The sequence below is a fragment of the Mobula hypostoma genome, chromosome 15 (assembly GCF_963921235.1).
Source record: "Mobula hypostoma chromosome 15, sMobHyp1.1, whole genome shotgun sequence".
Classification (NCBI taxonomy): Eukaryota; Metazoa; Chordata; class Chondrichthyes; order Myliobatiformes; family Myliobatidae; genus Mobula; species Mobula hypostoma.
Genome location: NC_086111.1, coordinates 74,579,168 through 74,596,786, shown reverse-complemented (window position 1 = coordinate 74,596,786; position 17,619 = coordinate 74,579,168). Strand labels below are relative to the sequence as shown.

Genomic DNA, 17,619 nt, shown 5'->3' with positions numbered 1-17,619 from the left:
TTTTTTACTCAGAGAGTGGTTGGTGCGTGGAATGCACTGCCTGAGTCAGTGGTGGAGGCAGATACACTAGTGAAGTTTAAGAGACTACTAGACAGGTATATGGAGGAATCTAAGGTGGGGGCTCATATGGGAGGCAGGGTTTGAGGGTCGGCACAACATTGTGGACCGAAGAGCCTGTACTGTACTGTGCTGTACTATTCTATGTTCTATGTTTATGTTCTTAAAATTGTAAACTCAGCCAGATCCATCATGGGCACTGGCATCGGGGCCATCTTCAAAAAGCGATCCCTCAGATAGGTGGCACCCATCATCAGGAACCTCACCATCAATGATGTTCCCTCAGCTCATTGCAATACCGCCGTCGGGGAAACCCGAAGATACGCTCAACGTTTTATAAACAGTGTCTCCCCTTCCGCCATCAGACAGAATGAATCCATGTACGCGATCTCACTATTCTGCTCTTGTTTTACACTGCTTATTTTATATATATTCTTATTTTAACCTATAGTAATCATATATTGCACTGCTGTCACAAAAACAATGAACTTGATTTTTGATTCAACTTGTAAAATTTCAACAAATAAGAATTAAGCGGATTTTGAATTTGTAGAGGACCCTGTCTCCCGCCTCGGGGCCTCTCAAACTTTTCTAAACTTCATGCTGGAAACACCAATCTGAGCCGGGCCCGGCGGGAGACGTGGTTTTTCCGAGTGCGGTGATAACGACTGGGTTTCCAGTGTCCTTCCCAGTCAGGCTGGGAGGGTGTGTGGTAATCTCTCGCCCGACCCTGGGTCGATGCCAAAACCAACCGCCCGCCGAGCGCCTCCCTCCTCGCTCCTCGCACTCTCCAGCAGCTCTGCCTCACAGCCCGGGCGCCCGAGACGGTGAGTGCCTGCTCCCCGCCCGCCTCTCTCCCCTAACACCTCGGGCAATGCTGGGGCAAAGGGAAGGAATTAGGGGAGGGGGGAGAGAGACTGTACCGTAAACAAACATTCAGCCTGGGACTGAAACCACACACTGGTTTCTCTCTCCCCCACTCTTTCTGTCTGTCTGTCTCTGCTTCTATCTATCTGTCTCTCTCTTCCGTTTGCTACGTGTTTGGAGTGAATTATCCCGACCCTCATTCAGTTCCGGACATCCCCTCTTCCTCACTCGCGAGAAGTTTGCAGAAAGTTTATTACTTTGGCGTGCTTTAACGGACATTTTTTTGCGGGCTACTGGTTTCCGTTGGGTCGACGCTCAGGTCGTGTCGCTATTTATAACCGGGTTAGAGTTTCACCGAGAGTCCTCCCTGCATCTATGGAAATGGATAAATAGTCGGCGTTTCGGGCGAGACCCTTCACCAGGGCTGCTCTAGGTCTCGGTTCTGCTGAGTTCCTCTGGGGTTTACTGTGTGTTGTATACCCCTGGCCAACAGTGGGTGTGTGATGGGACACCCATCCTACAGAGGCTCCAGGACAAAGAGAGGTACAGCAGAAACCAGGCCCTTCTGCCCATCGGATCCATACTGTCATCCCATCCTTCACTCAAGTTGTAACCTTCACCCACACACGGGGCGGGGGGGGGGTGCTATTTTCAGCAGCTAATTAAGCAACGACTCAGATGTCATTGGTGGAGATGTCATTGGGATCGTATCACCCCAGGGGAATTCCATGTGGTCACAAGGCCAATTGGCAAAGTCTACACAATGACATTGCCGGAGGCTGAGATGGAAGTCGGGTTTCTGCAGGTGTGAGACAGCGGACCTACCCACCGCACCGCCCAGCCTTCAACTCTCTCTGCAGATGCTGCACGACCTGCTGAGTTTTACGTCGTTTTCTGTTTTTTTTATTGCCGGTTTCTAGCGCCTGCGTGCTTTAAAGTTTTTATCTGTGGCCAAGCAGCCTGCTCGATCGTCACCCCACCCACCCACTAAACACTCCCTCCCTCCACAGTGCCTGCAGTGCAGACTGACTACAAAACGCACCTCAGTTACTCACCCAGTGCTGACAGCCCCTAACAACTCCCCCCCACTTCCATCCCACTAAGGGCAGTGGGTACAGGGGAACACCGCCACCCACAGATTCCCCTCAGAACACTGAGTACAGGAATTAGGGTGTGATGTTGCGGTTGCACAAGATGTTGGTGAGGCCACATTTGGAATATTGTGTTCTGGTTTGGTCACCTTGTGTAGGAAAGATACTATTGAGCTGGAAAGAGTACAGAGGAGATTTACAAGGATGTTGCTGACAACTGAGGGACTGAGGAATGGGAAGAGACTGAGCAGATTGGGACTTTATCCATTAGAGTGTAGGAGAATGGAGTGTGATCTGACAGGGGAGTATAAAATCATGAGGGCTGAGGTAGGGCGAATATGCAGTCTTTTTCCTGCGGGTGGTGAATCAGAAAAAGAGGGCACAGGTTTAAAATGAAAAGGGAGAGATTTCAAAGGAACCCAAGGTGCAACTTTCTCCAGACTCTGGATGCTGAGCATGTGGAATGAGCTTCTTGTGGAAGTGATAGAGGTGGGTGTCATTGTTCCTCTTAAGCTGAGTGGGTACACGTCCACACAGTAACTGAAATGCTCCCATGTACCTTCTAAAGAATACAGTCCTAACCCATTCAGTCTTCCCTTATAACACAGGTCTTCCAGACCTGGCAACATCCTTGTAAATTTTCTCTGTACTCTTACAACCTTGTTTACATCTTTCCTGTAGGTAGGTGATCAAAACAGCACACAGTCCTCCAAATTACTCACCAACTTCTCCTACAAGTTCAACTTAACGTCTGTGGTTGTCATTGCTGGCGTTGTTCTGCTGAACACCGCAGACATGCTATGCCGACTTGGGATGTTCGACAACGCTTGCAGGCCGCCTCTGCGTGCTTTCCTTCCTGTAGAGGGTGGGGAACCTCTGCAATTCTCTGGCCTGGCGGGGTGGGGAAACTCGAGCACTGGGAGGATTTAAAGAGAAGGGTAAGAGGTATTGATCCTGTTGTAAACACAAGATGCGGGAACTCCAGAGGCTGAAGGAATCAGAAGGTCAGGCAGCATCTGTGAGGGGAATAGTCGATGTTCACCTCCCCTCCCTCCCTCAATTTCCTCCTTATCTGGTCTCACCTATCATTTTATTTCATTTTAAAATCTTTTTTATTAATTATTATTGAAGATCAACAGAAAAAAATACGTTAAAGTAATCAAGTCAACATGTCAATATGTACAATGAGAAATTAAATTACCGAATAACTGATTAACAAAACTAAACAATATATCAATAATAATAAGAAAAAATAAAATGTTAAAACTATTTTTTTGGAAAAAAGAACCCCTTCTAACTAAAACAAAAAAAAAACACAAAAAAATCCCATTGGAAGCACGACCCTGGAGCTATACGCCGTACAAGCTTCCATAGACGAATAACATCAATCCGCCAATTCAAATCCATTTAAACAAGAATCAAAAGGAAACCAATTTAATTAACTCAAATCAGATGATAGTAGCGGGCAAATGAACCCCACCTTTTCTCAAAGTCAAATGGAGGATCAAAAGTTCGACTTCTGATTTTCTCCAAACTAAGACATAGCATCACCTGAGAGAACCATTGTGACAAAGTGGGCTCACCTATCATCTCAAACAACAGGAATTCTGCAGATGCTGGAAATTCAAGCAACACACATCAAAGTTGCTGGTGAACGCAGCAGGCCAGGCAGCATCTCTAGGAAGAGGTGCAGTCGACGTTTCAGGCTGAGACCCTTCGTCATCACCTATCATCTGCCAGATTGTCCTTCTTCCTCTTCCCCAACTTTCTTATTCTGCATTCTTCCCCTTTCTTTCCAATCCCAATGAAGGGTCTCAGCCCAAAATGTTGACTGTTTATCCCTCTCCATAGATGCTGCCTGACCTACTGAATTCCTCCAGCACTTTGAGTGTGTTACTGATCCTATCGAATGGCTTCCTTGTCTCCTGTATTCTCACAAGCACCAGTTTCGAACAGAACTGTAGAGGTCTGGGAGGATGGGAGAGGGAGGGAGTGTGGGCTGCTGGGGTGGTGCTGCTGAATGCTGTGGTTGTGTTTACCGTTTGGTGATTGGTTCACACTGGCCTCAACAGGAGCGTGCTGATTGGTGAAGGAGGATGAAGATTGCTGTGATTGGACAAAGCCTGTTTGGCCAAGAGGTGTACAAGGAACTGAAAAAGGCAGGACATGAGATCGTGGGGATATTCACAATCCCGGACAAAGATGGGAAAGAGGATGCTCTTGGTGAGTGAAGTGTCCCAAGAAAAGGGTTTCTGATCTGGAGGGGGAGGGTGGTGTCAACAACTTGATGGAAAGGGGTCAGGGTACATTTCCTTGCTGTTACTTATTGTTGGTCGGTGTTCTTGTTGTTTGGGGTGGGGTGTTGGAGGCAGATACATTCGGGACAATTAAGAGACTCGCAGATGATGGGAAAATGGAGGGATGGGTGGCGGGGTGGAGACATGTCTCTACCAAAGGAGGTGTGAGGTGCTCCTTCCCACCGCTAGCCTGCAGGTCACCCTTGGGCAAGGTGCAGCACCTGCTTAGCCCCTGATCAGGGTCACATGAAGCCGTGGGATCAGATGGTGGATGGTCGTATGAGCAGCTGGTGCAGATCACAAGTCCTGGTTATGCAACCACTGACACCAGGCAGACAGTCTCTGACTAGTGTTGATAACGGCTGGGGCCACCCATCTTGTAAAGACACTTCCCAGAAGAAGGCAATAGTAAACCACTTCTGCAGGGAAATTTGGCAAGAACAATCATGTTCATGGGAAGACCACGATCACCAATGTCATACGATACGACACATAACGTGTGAATGAACAATGTGGGTGGGGATAGTGAGACTGATCTTGGAATAAGTTAGAAACCCAGCACAACACAGTTGGCTGAAGGACCGTATTGCGTCGTACTGTTCAATATTCTAGAGTGTTTTGATTGTCTAACGACTACTCCGTGATGGAGCCAAGGTTCAAAGGCCAGGAGGTGGGGCTAGTTTTGGCTGCTGCAGGATACTGGCACTTTGTCTGTCGTCACTTGGTTCAGATTTTGCTCAGACACAAGGCAAAGGTTCTTGCGTTGGTTACAGTGGGAGTTTCAGCCTTGGGAGGGGTCTGCACTATTCCTACCCCAGTGAATGGTGGAAGCTGCATCCCTCTGGGCTGTGCCAGCCCTCAGCATGACCCAAGCACTTTATAGCTAACGAAATTTCCTCTGGAGTGGCAGAGGCTGTGAGCATCTGATAAATGTTTCGATAATGATGGGAGGTACAGACAGAGTTTACAGACAGTATCTTTTTCCCAGGGTTGAAATATCTAATGCCAGAAGGCAAGCATTTATGGTGAGAGAGGGTCATTTCAAAGGAGATGTGAGGGGCAAGTTTTTTTTACACAGAGGGTGGTGGTAGAAGCAAACACATTACAGACTTTACAGAGACATTTGGATAGGCACATGGGTGTGAGGGAAATGGAGGGATATGATATTGTGTAGGCAGAAGAGATTAGTTAACCACTTGATAACTCATTTAATTAGTTTAACGCAACATACAAAATGCTGGAGGAACTCAGCAGGTCAAACAGCATCTATGGAAAAGAGCGCAGTCAACGTTTCAGGCCAAGAACCTTCATCAGGACTGGAGAAAAAATATGAGGAACAAGACGGTGGGGGAAGGGGAAGAAGAAATACAAAGTGATAGGTGAAACTGGGAGGGGGGTGAAGGAAAGAGCTGGGAAGTTAATTGGTGAAAGAGATACAGGGCTAGAGATAGGGGAGTCTGATAGGAGCGGACAGAAGGCCATGGAAGAAAGGGAAGGGGGAGGAGCACCAGAAGGAGGTGATGGGCAGGTGAGGCGATAAGGTCAGAGAGGGAATTGGGAATGGGGAAGGTGAAGAAGGCAGGGGGCCATTACCAGAAGTTTGAGAAATTGATGTTCATGCCATCAGCTTGGTTGCTCCTCCAACCTGAGTGTGGCCTCATCACAGCGGAATGGAAATTGGAAGTGGAATTGACGTCAGTGTAGTGTAGGAAAAGCTGGGGAGAGATACCAGTGTAGGCTTGGAACATAGACAGGCAGGCATAGCGGGGACCCATGCTAGTGCCCATGGCTACATCAGCTTATCCAATGATGTCTTTTATCAGTGTTGTAGCATTGTGGGACAGGTCAGTGGAAGCCAGGCCACCAAGAATAACACACCCAGCCACCAAAGCCACCGTGAGATCTCCAGTTACCTGTGTGGATAACCAGAGCCTCGGCAGAAAGACTCACTGCTCTCTGGTGCAACCCACTGTAGGTCCCTGTCCCAGCTCTTTCGCCCAATGTGCCTCTTAGAGTCCGAGAATACTACAGCATAGAAACAAGCACTTCGGCCCATCTAGTCCATGCTGACCTATTAAATCTGCATCAGCACCACAGTCCTCCTACCCCTCTCATCCACGTACTTAACCAAACCTCCCTTAAATGTTCAATTCAAACCTGCATTCACCACTTCCACTGGCAGCTTGTTCCACACTCTCACCACCTTCGAAAGGTCCCCCTCAGATACCCCTTAAATATTTCACCTTTCACCCTCAAGTTCTAGCCTCACCCAACGTGGTAGAAAAAAGCTACTCGTGACTGAGTAAACTCCCCAGGCGAGCCCCAAAAGTGACTGCCTGAAACTGCATCACACGGAATCTGTACCTGAGAAATTTAAAAGTCTTTTTTCACACTGTGAACCTCCAGGAGAGGACGCGCCCTGGAGAATCCAAGGGAATCTCATTCTCCCGACATTATGTTTTACGCTTCTTCAACACAAAGACAAGAAAAAAGACAATTAACAACAGTTTCTATTGCTGTAGTCGCTCATTGTCACCATCAGATAGTGGGAACAGAAGCCCCAAGTCACACACTCAGTGATTCAGGAACAGCTTCTTCCCCTCTGCCATCAGATTTCTAAATGGACATTGAACCCTTGAATGCTCCCTCACTTTTTAAATATATATTACTGTTTTTGCACGATTTTGAACCTATTCAATATACATATACTGTAATTGATTTACTTATTTATTTACTGTTTTTTCTTCTATATTATGTACTCCATTGAACTGCTGCTGCTGCTAAATTAACAAATTTCATGACACGTGTGTTCTGGTTCAGTTCTGGTCGCCTCACTACAGGAAGGACGTGGAAACCATAGAGAGGGTGCAGAGGAGATTTACAAGGATGTTGCCTGGATTGGGGAGCATGCCTTATGAGAATAGGTTGAGTGAACTCGGCCTTTTCTTCTTGGAGCGACGGAGGATGAGAGGTTTCCTGATAGAGGTGTATAAGATGATGAGAGGCATTGATCATGTGGATAGTCAGAGGCTTTTTCCCAGGACTGAAATGGCTAACATGAGAGGGCACAGGTTTAAGGTGCTGGGAAGTAGGTACAGAGGAGATGTCAGGGGTAAGTTTTTTTATGCACAGAGTGGTGAGTGTGTGGACTGGGCTGCCAGTGACGATGGTGGAGGCGGATACGATATGGTCTTTTAAGAGACTTTTGGATAGGTATATGGAGCTTAGAAAAATAGAGGGCTATGGGTAATTTCTAAGGTAAGGACATGTTTGGCACAGCTTTGTGGGCCGAAGGGCCTGTATTGTGCTGTAGGTTTTCTATGTTTCTATGCCAGTGATAATAAACCTGATTCTGATGTTGTCAGGTAAATTTACAGAATGATGTACTTACAATGGTAACATATCCCAAAAAGCAGAAACCCTTGATCTCGGTTCCAAAAGCCTCACTCAGTACAAACTCAGGATGACCCTTTTGTTAGTGGTAAAAGTTACACAGCAAAGAGACTAGCTGGCAGGGGATCCAAGGGGTGACCAATAAACCAGGAAACCCAGACCAATAATCCCCTTAGGTAAAGGTTACCAGCCTGGGTTCCGGAGACCCCTCAGTTAACAGTTCGGCTTCCATGGCATAAAAACAACTGGAAGCTCCTGCTTTAGGGTGTCTGTTCCAAAATCCTCAGTAGAAACTCAGTAAACCCTTTTGTTACAGTGGTAAAGGACATACAACTAACTGAAGGTCAAGTGACCAAAGAGACTAGCTGGCAGGGGCTCCGAGGGGTAACCAATAAACCAGCAAAGGGTTAATGGGGTGGAATACTTTTCAGAATCAGAATCAGAATCACTTTATTGCCAGTATGTGAAACATTCCAGATTTCAGTGCCAAGTATAAAACACAGGGCAATACCATGACGGGACACACAAATAACAACCAACGATTTACAAGACAATAGTGCAAACAGCCATGAGCAATCAACAATTAGCAGAACGGTCACGTGCACAAACGTCAATAATCAAACGTAAATACGTGTGAACATATGAACAGCCTCGATAATTATCAATGGAGCAAGGAGAGCGGGAAGGGCCATTTAAGGAATGTTGTGAAGGGACATTTAGGGTATATGGTTATATGGTATTGCACCTCAATGAGTTTTGTTGAGAAGTTCCCACTCCAGAATGAGTTCAAAGTTCAAAGTAAATTTATTATCAAAGTACATATATGTCAGCACATACAACCCCGAGATTCATTTTCTCGCAGGCATTCAGGGTAATTACAAATAAAAACACAATGGAATTAACGAGAGTCCAATCTAAACCAGTCTAATCCTAACTGGGAATTGAAGAGGAGCCTCTGGCATGGGTAGGCAGGAGGGGGGGGTGCTGGAATCACTCCCGCAGGAGGAGGGGAGCAGCAGGAATGCGTGGGCATCAGAGGGAGACGGAGAGCGGTTGTCTGAGGGGTGGGGAGGGAGGGGCTGGATGGCTGGTGTTGGTTTCCTGGAGTCTCTCCGGCACACGGGCAGGGTGGGGGTAGAGTTTGTTCTTTGCCTCGCTGGGCAGCCTCAGACTGTGTTCCTGGGTGTTCCTGCTCCAAGTGACTGCGACACCATCTCTCTCACCAGCTGCAGAGGGTGCGAAGGATGGAACGCGGGTTTTCAAGTACCCTCGGTGGAGGGTGAAAGGGGCGGCCATCCCTGAGGTGGTGAAGGAGTACTCCAGCCTCGGAGCAGAGCTGAATGTCCTGCCGTTCTGCTCCCAGTTCATCCCGATGGAAGTCATCGACTTCCCCAAGCACGGCTCCATCATTTACCACCCATCCCTGCTGCCCCGGCACAGGGGGGCTTCCGCCATCAACTGGTAAGTGGGGGCTGGCCCCTCTTCTCTGTGTGGTGGTCAGTGGGCGATGGTCAGTGGGTTAAGGCTAGTGGGTGATGGTCAGTGGGTGATGGTCGATGGGTGATGGTCAGTGGGTTAAGGCTAGTGGGTGATGGTCAATGGGTGATGGTCAGTGGGTTAAGGCTAGTGGGCGATGGTCAGTGGGTGATGGTCAGTGGGCGATGGTCAGTGGGTTAAGGCTAGTGGGCGATGGTCAGTGGGTTAAGGCTAGTGGGTGATGGTCAGTGGGGGGTGGTCATGGGTGATGATCAGTGGGCAATGGTCAGTGGGCGATGGTCATGGGTACTGGCCTGTGGGTGCTGGCCTGTTGGTGCTGGCTTGTGGGTGATAGTCAGTGGGTGCTGCGTTGGGTGAAGATCACAATAAAAATATATTAAAAATGGTGCAAAAAGAGAGCAAAAAGTGACATTCCTTTGACTGATTCATTCATGTTTGTAAGTTCGAACAATTTTCTGTCTTTGTCTCTGCACGGCTGCTTCAAAGCAACACATCTCAAATCTTCTTAGATGGTGATTTGCACTCACTCAAAGTGGCTCTGACACACTCACACATATACTCACTCACTCATTCACTCACTCACACACATACATACACACACACTCACTCACACTCACTCACTTACACACTCACTGGCTCACATACATGCACACACAACCAGCACATGCACATACATAGTCACATACTCACTCACACATACACACTCAAACACACACTCACTTACTCACTCACACAGTCACACACACTCTCACTCACACACACACACACACTCACTCACACTCACTCACTCACACACTCATTCACTTACACACTCACTGGCTCACATACATGCACACACAACCAGCACATGCACATACATAGTCACATACTCACTCACACACTCACACATACACACTCAAACACACACTCATTTACTCACTCACACAGTCACACACACTCACTCTCACTCACACACTCTCACTCACACACTCTCACTCACACACAATCACTCACTTACACACTTACTGACTCACATACACGCACACACAACCAGCACAAGCACACACTCACTCACTCACTCACACAGTCACACACACTCACACACACAATCACCCACACACACTCACTCACACTCACACACACACAATCACTCACTGACACAATCACTCACTCACACACTCATTCACTTACACACTCACTGACTCACATACAGACACACACAACCAGCACGTGCACACACGCACTCACACACTCAGTCATACACACACACACACACACACACACACACACACACACACACACACACACAACTACACTTCAGTGGCACCTCCAGGAAACAGGAACAGTGGTCCACCATGCTAGACTGCATGGCCACACTAACATGCCAAATTACTGACTACCAATTAACCTACAAACCCGGACGGCTTTGGACTGTGGGAGGAAACCAGAGCACCCGGATAAACCCCACAGGGTCACAGGGAGAACATACAAACTCCTTACAGACAGAAGCGGGAATTGAACCCCGAACACAGACACTGGAAACCGTCACACCAATCACTATGCTAACATGCATGTATGGACAACTTTCATCTATGTGAAAGCCATTCAGTGTAAACGTCTTTTAACCAAATCCTCAGTTCACAGGGAATTAGGGATGTGCAATAAATGCTGGCAATTCAAATTGCACAACTTATGAAGGAAGGAGAAATTGTGTATCCAACAAATACTTCACCGATTTTCATTCAGTTACTGTGTTGCAGATGCTGACAATCTGAAATAAAGTCAGAAAATGTAGGAAATACTCAGTGGGTCAGGCCACATCTGTGGAGAGAGAGAGAGAGAGAGAGAGAGAGAAAGAAAGAAACAGGGTCATCTTTTCAGCTGAAGGCCCTTCTGACCCGTTCCTCACTGAGGGTGGGGCCAAGGACCTTGGGCTCAGCAAGGACAGCTCTAGTTGGTCTCTCACTGACTCCCTGTTTTCCCAGGACACTTATTCATGGAGACAAGAAAGGAGGGTTCAGTATCTTCTGGGCAGATGACGGACTGGACACAGGCCCAATTCTCATGAAGAGAGAGTGCGAAGTGTTCCCTGATGACACCATCAACACCTTGTACAAGCGATTCCTCTTCCCCGAGGGGGTAAAAGCCATGGTGCGTACTGTCCAAGGTACCTAGTAGGGGAGAGAGAGAGAGAGAGAGAGCTCATAAAGTGGAGAGGGAGAGAAAGACATATGGGAAGAGGAAGGGAGGGGAGGGAAAGAGGGAGAGGATGGAAGGGAGGGAGCAGAAAAGAGACGTAGAAGGAGAGGATGGAGGGAATGGCCATTGTCACATGGAACAGTGAGGTACGTTTCTGGGGCCAGATGACACTATCCTGCCCTGTATTTTCTGTCAGTCAGTGGCTTTTCTATTTTGCCTGTTGCCAGGTTGAATCAGTGGAGCTCATCGCAGCAGGGAAAGCACCAAGGATCAAACAGCCTGAAGATGGAGCCACTTATGAGGGCATTCAGAAGAAGGAAAACGCAAAGGTACCATCCATGAGACACAGAAGCAAAATAGGGCCATTCGGCCCATCGAGCCTGCTCCGTCATTCCATCATGGCTAATTTATTATCCCTCTCAACCCCATTCCCCTGCCTTCTCCCCCTAGCCTTTGATGCCCTGATTAATCAGAACCTATCAAACTCCACTTTAAATATACCCAATGACTTGGCCTCCACAGCCGTCTGTGGCAATGAATTCCACAGATTCACCACCCTCTGGCTAAAGAAATTTCTCCTCAGCTCTGGTCTAAATGGACGCCCCTCAATTCTGGTCCTACATCCCCCCACCATCCTCTCCACATCCTTTCAATATTCGTTAGGTTTTAATGAGACCCTCCTCCTCTGCAGTGCCCTCTGGTCGAGACCGATCCAGACTGTAACTCCCAATCAGCCAATACGTGGCGTGGGTGAAGGGGGTTACTGCGTGACCGTCACTTACCACATGGGAAGAATGCACAGAGGATGATGGGATTGAACTCTCAGCTCCAGCACTCCGAGATGGCGTTGCATTGCACTAACCGCTGCACTACTGTGGCACCCGAGGGGAGATCATGAGGGGCTTGGACAGGACGAGTGTACACGGTCTGTTTCTCCAGGTCTGGGGAGGGGGGTCAATGTCTAAAAGACAGAGTTGAAGGTGAGAGGGGAGAGATTTATTCGGAATCTGAGGGAGGTCAGTATATGGAATAGGCTGTTAGGGGAAGTAATTGAAACAGGTAAAATTGTACCATTTAAGAAATATTTGGGCAGGTACACAGATAGGAGAAGTTTAGAGGGATCTGGGCCAATGGGATTAGATCTTGGTCAACTTGGACTAGTATTGCCAAATGGCCTCTCTCTGTACTCTGTGACACCAGAGGTCTGGGGAAGAGGGTTATTGAGTGACCGTCAGTAACACAGGGTGGAAATGAACCATGAAGATTTGAGGATTAATTTTGCCTGACAATGTGAGATCCATTAAAGGTCAAGGTCAGTAATGCAGCAACCGTCCCGAGGACATGATTAGATTAAAAGTAGACATTGAATCACAAAGGATCCCCATACACAGATACCTGTGCTGGCAGGGTATAGAATAGTGAACATACAGTCAATCAACACTTCATTAGATACACCTGTACACCTCGTTAATGCAAATATCTCATCAGCTGATCATGTGGCAGAAACTCAATGTGTAAAAGCACGCAGATATGGTCAGGAGGTTCAGTTGTTGTTCAGGCTAAATATCAGAATGGTTTGAGTATGTCAGAAACGGCTGATCTCCTGGGATTTTCACACACAACAGTTTCTAGAGTTTACAGAGAATGGCACAAAACACAAAACGAAAATCCAGTGAGTGGCAGTTCTGTGGGTGAAAATGCCTTGTTAATGAGAGAGGTCAGAGGAGAATGGTCAGACTGGTTCAAACTGACAGGAAGGCGACAGTAACTCAAATAACCACATGTTACAACGGTGGTGTGTAGGAGAGCATCTCTGAATGCACAACACGTCAAACCTTGAAGTGGATGAGCTACTGCAGCAGAAGACCACGGACACACACTCAGTGGCCAGAGGTTCCTAATAAAGTGGTCACTGAGCATGAAACAGTACAAAACAGTACTGTTAGTCTTTCAGCACACAATGTTGTGCTGACTTTTTAAACCTACCCTAAGATCAATCTATCCCTTCCCTTCCATAAAGCCCTCTATTTTTCTATTGTCCATGTGCCTATCTAAGAGTCTCTTAAATTTCCCTGATGTATCTGCCTCTCCCACCACCCCTGGCACGGCATTCTACACACCCCCCACTCTCTGTGTAAACCCCCTATACTTTCTCCAATCACCTTAAAATGACGCCCCTTGTATTAGCCATCTCCACTCTGGGAGAAAGACTGCTGTTATGTGTGTGGTGGAGAGACGGAAGGATCAGAAAGCGTAGTTCACAGTTTTGATGGTGGGGCGTAGCAGTGGGCAGGTGTTATGGTCAGCACACGGGTCACGCCACCGTGGACGTGGGTCAGCCTCGGTGTGGAGACAGCCAGCGATGGTGACCGGCGGCCCAGAGAACAGAGGGCTCACCCATTTCTCTGTTCGTAGGTCAACTGGGACCAACCAGCTGAGGCCATTCACAACTGGATCCGGGGTAATGACAAGGTCCCAGGAGCCTGGTCTGAGGTGAATGGGCAGGTAAGTACATGGTACGGAGTCATAAGTCTACCTATTTATCTATCTGTCTGTCTGTCTACATATCTATCTATCTCTGTCTATTTGTCTGTCTATCTATCTATCTGTCTATATGTCTGTGTCTGCCTATCTATCCATCTCTCTATCTATCTATCTGGCTGTCTGTCTGTCTCCTCGTCTGTCCATCTCCCAATCTGTGCATCTATCTGTCTATCTTTTTTTTTGTATTTACAAAGTTTGTCTTCTTTTGCACATTGGTTGCTTGTTAGTCTTTATGTGTAAATTTTCATTGATTGTATTGTATTTCTTTGTTCTATTATGAATACCTGTGAGAAAATGAATCTCAGGGTGGTATAAGGTGACATATACGTACTTTAATAATAGATTTACGTTGAGCTTCCGTTTTGCTGTGTTCTGTGTGGTTCTTTTGAGCACTGTGGGTATGTCAGGTTGGCGTCAGAATGTGTGGCCACACTTGCCGGCTGCCCCCAGCACTTCCTTGGGTGTGTTGGCCGTTAACGCAAGCGACGCAGTTCACTGTATGGTCCAATGTACAGGTGATAACTGAATCCAAATTGGAGCTTTCTTCGCCATTCAATAAGATCACAGCAGGTCAGGTCCCTTTCCCACCTTCCCACACTAACCCCATAGCTCTCAAGATCTACCTCAGTACCTCACTATTTATTGTCTCTTTTTGCTCGAGTTATTTAATTAAAATTTATAGCTTATACCATGTATTGCAATGTGGGATGGCGGGGTGGAGATACGTCTCTACCAAAGGAGGTGTGAGGCACTCTTTCCCTCCGCTAGTCTTCAGGTCACCCTTGGGCGAGGTGTAGCACCTGCTTAGCCCCCCGATCAGGGTCACATGAAGCCGTGGGAGCAGGTGGTGGATGGTCGTATGAGCAGCTGGTGCAGATCACAAGTCCTGGTTATGTGATCACTGACGCCAGGCCGACAATCTCTGAAGAGTATTGATAATGACTGGGGTCACCCATCTCATAAAGACACTGCCCAGAAGGAGGCAATGGCAAACCACTTCTGGAGAAAAAAAAACGAAGAACAATCCCGATCGTGGAAAGACCGTGATCGCCCATGTTATACAACACAGCTCATAACGAACGAACGATTGCAATGTACTGCTCCCAAAAACAACAAATTTCATCTGCTGGTGATATTAAACCTGATTCGGATTCTGATTCCCCTGATATCAAACTCTCCCAATCTTTGTCACAGAGTCGAGCTTATCAAGGGTGTAAGATCACAGCCGAGTTCATCCGGGCGTGAGATCAGGGCCGAGTTCATCCGGGCGTGAGATCAGGGCCGAGTTCATCCGGGCGTGAGATCAGGGCCGAGTTTATCCGGGTATAAGATCAGAGTCGAGTTTATTAAGGGTATAAGATCAGCGTCGAGTTTATCCGGGTGTAAGATCAGCGTCGAGTTTATCCGGGTATAAGATCAGAGTCGAGTTTATGAAGGGTATAAGATCAGGAGGGACATAGTTAAGCTGGCTGGTTACAGCCTTTTCCCCAGGGTAGGTGAGACGGAACCTGGGGGGCATAGACTTATGGAAAGATTGAAGGGGCATTATTTTGCCTGTCACCCATACCGATCATTCCTCACGGGGTAGTGCGGAGGGAAACGCAGTCACAGAGCGCAGAATACATCGAAAGTGCAGTGCAGGCAGACAAGAGTGAGGGCCTCGGTGAGGTTTTTACGTTATCACACAAGAAGTCTATTCAAAAGTCTTCTAACTGCGGGGCAGATGCTATACTTGAGTCTGAGGTTACCCGTTCTCAGGTTTCTGTCTTCTGTCCGAAGGAAGAGAAGGGAGAATGTCTGGGGTGGATGATTCTGCCGACTGTTTTACCGAGGCAGCTAGAAATGTGGACAAAGGCCGTGGAGGGACGGCTGCTTTCTGTGATGGTCTGGGTTGTGTCTGCCATGATCTGAACGGATGGGTGGGGTGGGGTATGTGCTAAAGACCTGTTTTCTTTCCTGTGGCTGCTCAGAGCAACGTGATGAGTTGTTCCTTCCCTCTGTTCCAGAAGCTGACGTTTTTTGGCTCAACGCTCCTCGACAGTGCACCTCCCCAGGGGCAGACTCTGGAGATCCCTGGAGCTCATAGGCCCGCTGTCGTGGCCAGGAATGGACTGGTCCTCTTTGGCAATGACGGGAAAATGGTAATGAGCCTTTGCGTTGGAAAACTCTAGCATCTAGCGGGGGTGAGGGGGTCCTGCAGGGAAGGCCAGAACTCATCAAAGTGTTTGCCAGAGATCACCCGCTGTTTCATCCCAGTATCTGGTTAGCTGCTCAGAGATTTTGGTTGTTTTTCAGCTGTTGGTGAAAAACCTCCAGTTTGAAGATGGGAAGATGATTCCAGCCTCAAAGTACTTCTCCTCCACTGAGAGCTCCTCGCTGGAGTTAACTGAAGAAGAGAAGAAGATCAAAGAGGAAATTCGAGTAAGTGATTCAAAAGCTCAGAGTGACACAGTACAGTCAGGAATTTGGCATGGTAGTGTGTCCGTGCAGTCTAATATGCTGGACCACTGTTCCTGTTTCCTGGGCAGGACACGATAGCGTAATTAGAAACATAGAAAACAAAGAAAATAGGTGCAGGAGTAGGCCATTCGGCCCTTCGAGCCTGCACCGCCATTTATTATGATCATGGCTGATCATCCAACTCAGAACCCCGCCCCAGCCTTCCCTCCATACCCCCTGACCCCTGTAGCCACAAGGGCCATATCTAACTCCCTCTTAAACATAGCCAATAAACTGGCCTCAACAGTTTGCTGTGGCAGAGAATTCCACAGATTCACCACTCTGTGTGTGAAGAAGTTTTTCCTAATCTCGGTCCTAAAAGGCTTCCCCTCTATCCTCAAACTGTGACCCCTCGTTCTGGACTTCCCCAACATCGGGAACAATCTTCCTGCATCTAGCCTGTCCAATCCCTTTAGGATCTTATACGTTTCAATCAGATCCCCCCTCAATCTTCTAAATTCCAACGAGTACAAGCCCAGTTCATCCAGTCTTTCTTCATATGAAAGTCCTGCCATCCCAGGAATCAATCTAGTGAACCTTCTTTGTACTCCCTCTATGGCAAAGATGTCTTTCCTCAGATTAGGGGACCAAAACTGCACACAATACTCCAGGTGTGGTCTCACCAAGGCCTTGTACAACTGCAGTAGTACCTCCCTGCTCCTGTACTCGAATCCTCTCGCTATAAATGCCAGCATACCATTCGCCTTTTTCACCGCCTGCTGTACCTGCATGCCCACTTTCAATGACTGGTGTATAATGACACCCAGGTCTCGTTGCACCTCCCCTTTTCCTAATCGGCCACCATTCAGATAATAATCTGTTTTCCTATTTTTGCCACCAAAGTGGATAACTTCACATTTATCCCCATTAAATTGCATCTGCCATGAGTTTGCCCACTCACCCAACCTATCCAAGTCACCCTGCATCCTCTTAGCATCCTCCTCACTGCTAACACTGCCGCCAAGCTTCGTGTCATCCGCAAACTTGGAGATGCTGCATTTAATTCCCTCATCCAAGTCATTAATATATATTGTAAACAACTGGGGTCCCAGCACTGAGCCTTGCGGTACCCCACTAGTCACCGCCTGCCATTCTGAAAAGGTCCCGTTTATTCCCACTCTTTGCTTCCTGTCTGCTAACCAATTCTCCACCCACACCAATACCTTATCCCCAATACCGTGTGCTTTAAGTTTGCA

The 17,619-nt window shown here is 47.7% G+C and overlaps 1 protein-coding gene across 1 annotated transcript in view; it reads left to right on the top strand.

Moving 5' to 3' along the window:
- The first annotated feature begins 731 nt into the window (after positions 1–731).
- Positions 732–17,619, top strand: part of aldh1l1 (aldehyde dehydrogenase 1 family, member L1) — a 71,265-nt gene continuing 54,377 nt past the window's right edge. Inside the window, exons 1-8 of the mRNA XM_063068276.1 lie at positions 732–884; positions 4,088–4,238; positions 8,932–9,166; positions 11,167–11,332; positions 11,608–11,709; positions 13,796–13,885; positions 15,931–16,065; positions 16,220–16,345. Of these exons, the coding sequence (XP_062924346.1) occupies positions 4,112–4,238; positions 8,932–9,166; positions 11,167–11,332; positions 11,608–11,709; positions 13,796–13,885; positions 15,931–16,065; positions 16,220–16,345 (981 nt within the window). The 5' untranslated portion in view covers positions 732–884; positions 4,088–4,111. The remainder of the gene's footprint in view (positions 885–4,087; positions 4,239–8,931; positions 9,167–11,166; positions 11,333–11,607; positions 11,710–13,795; positions 13,886–15,930; positions 16,066–16,219; positions 16,346–17,619) is intronic.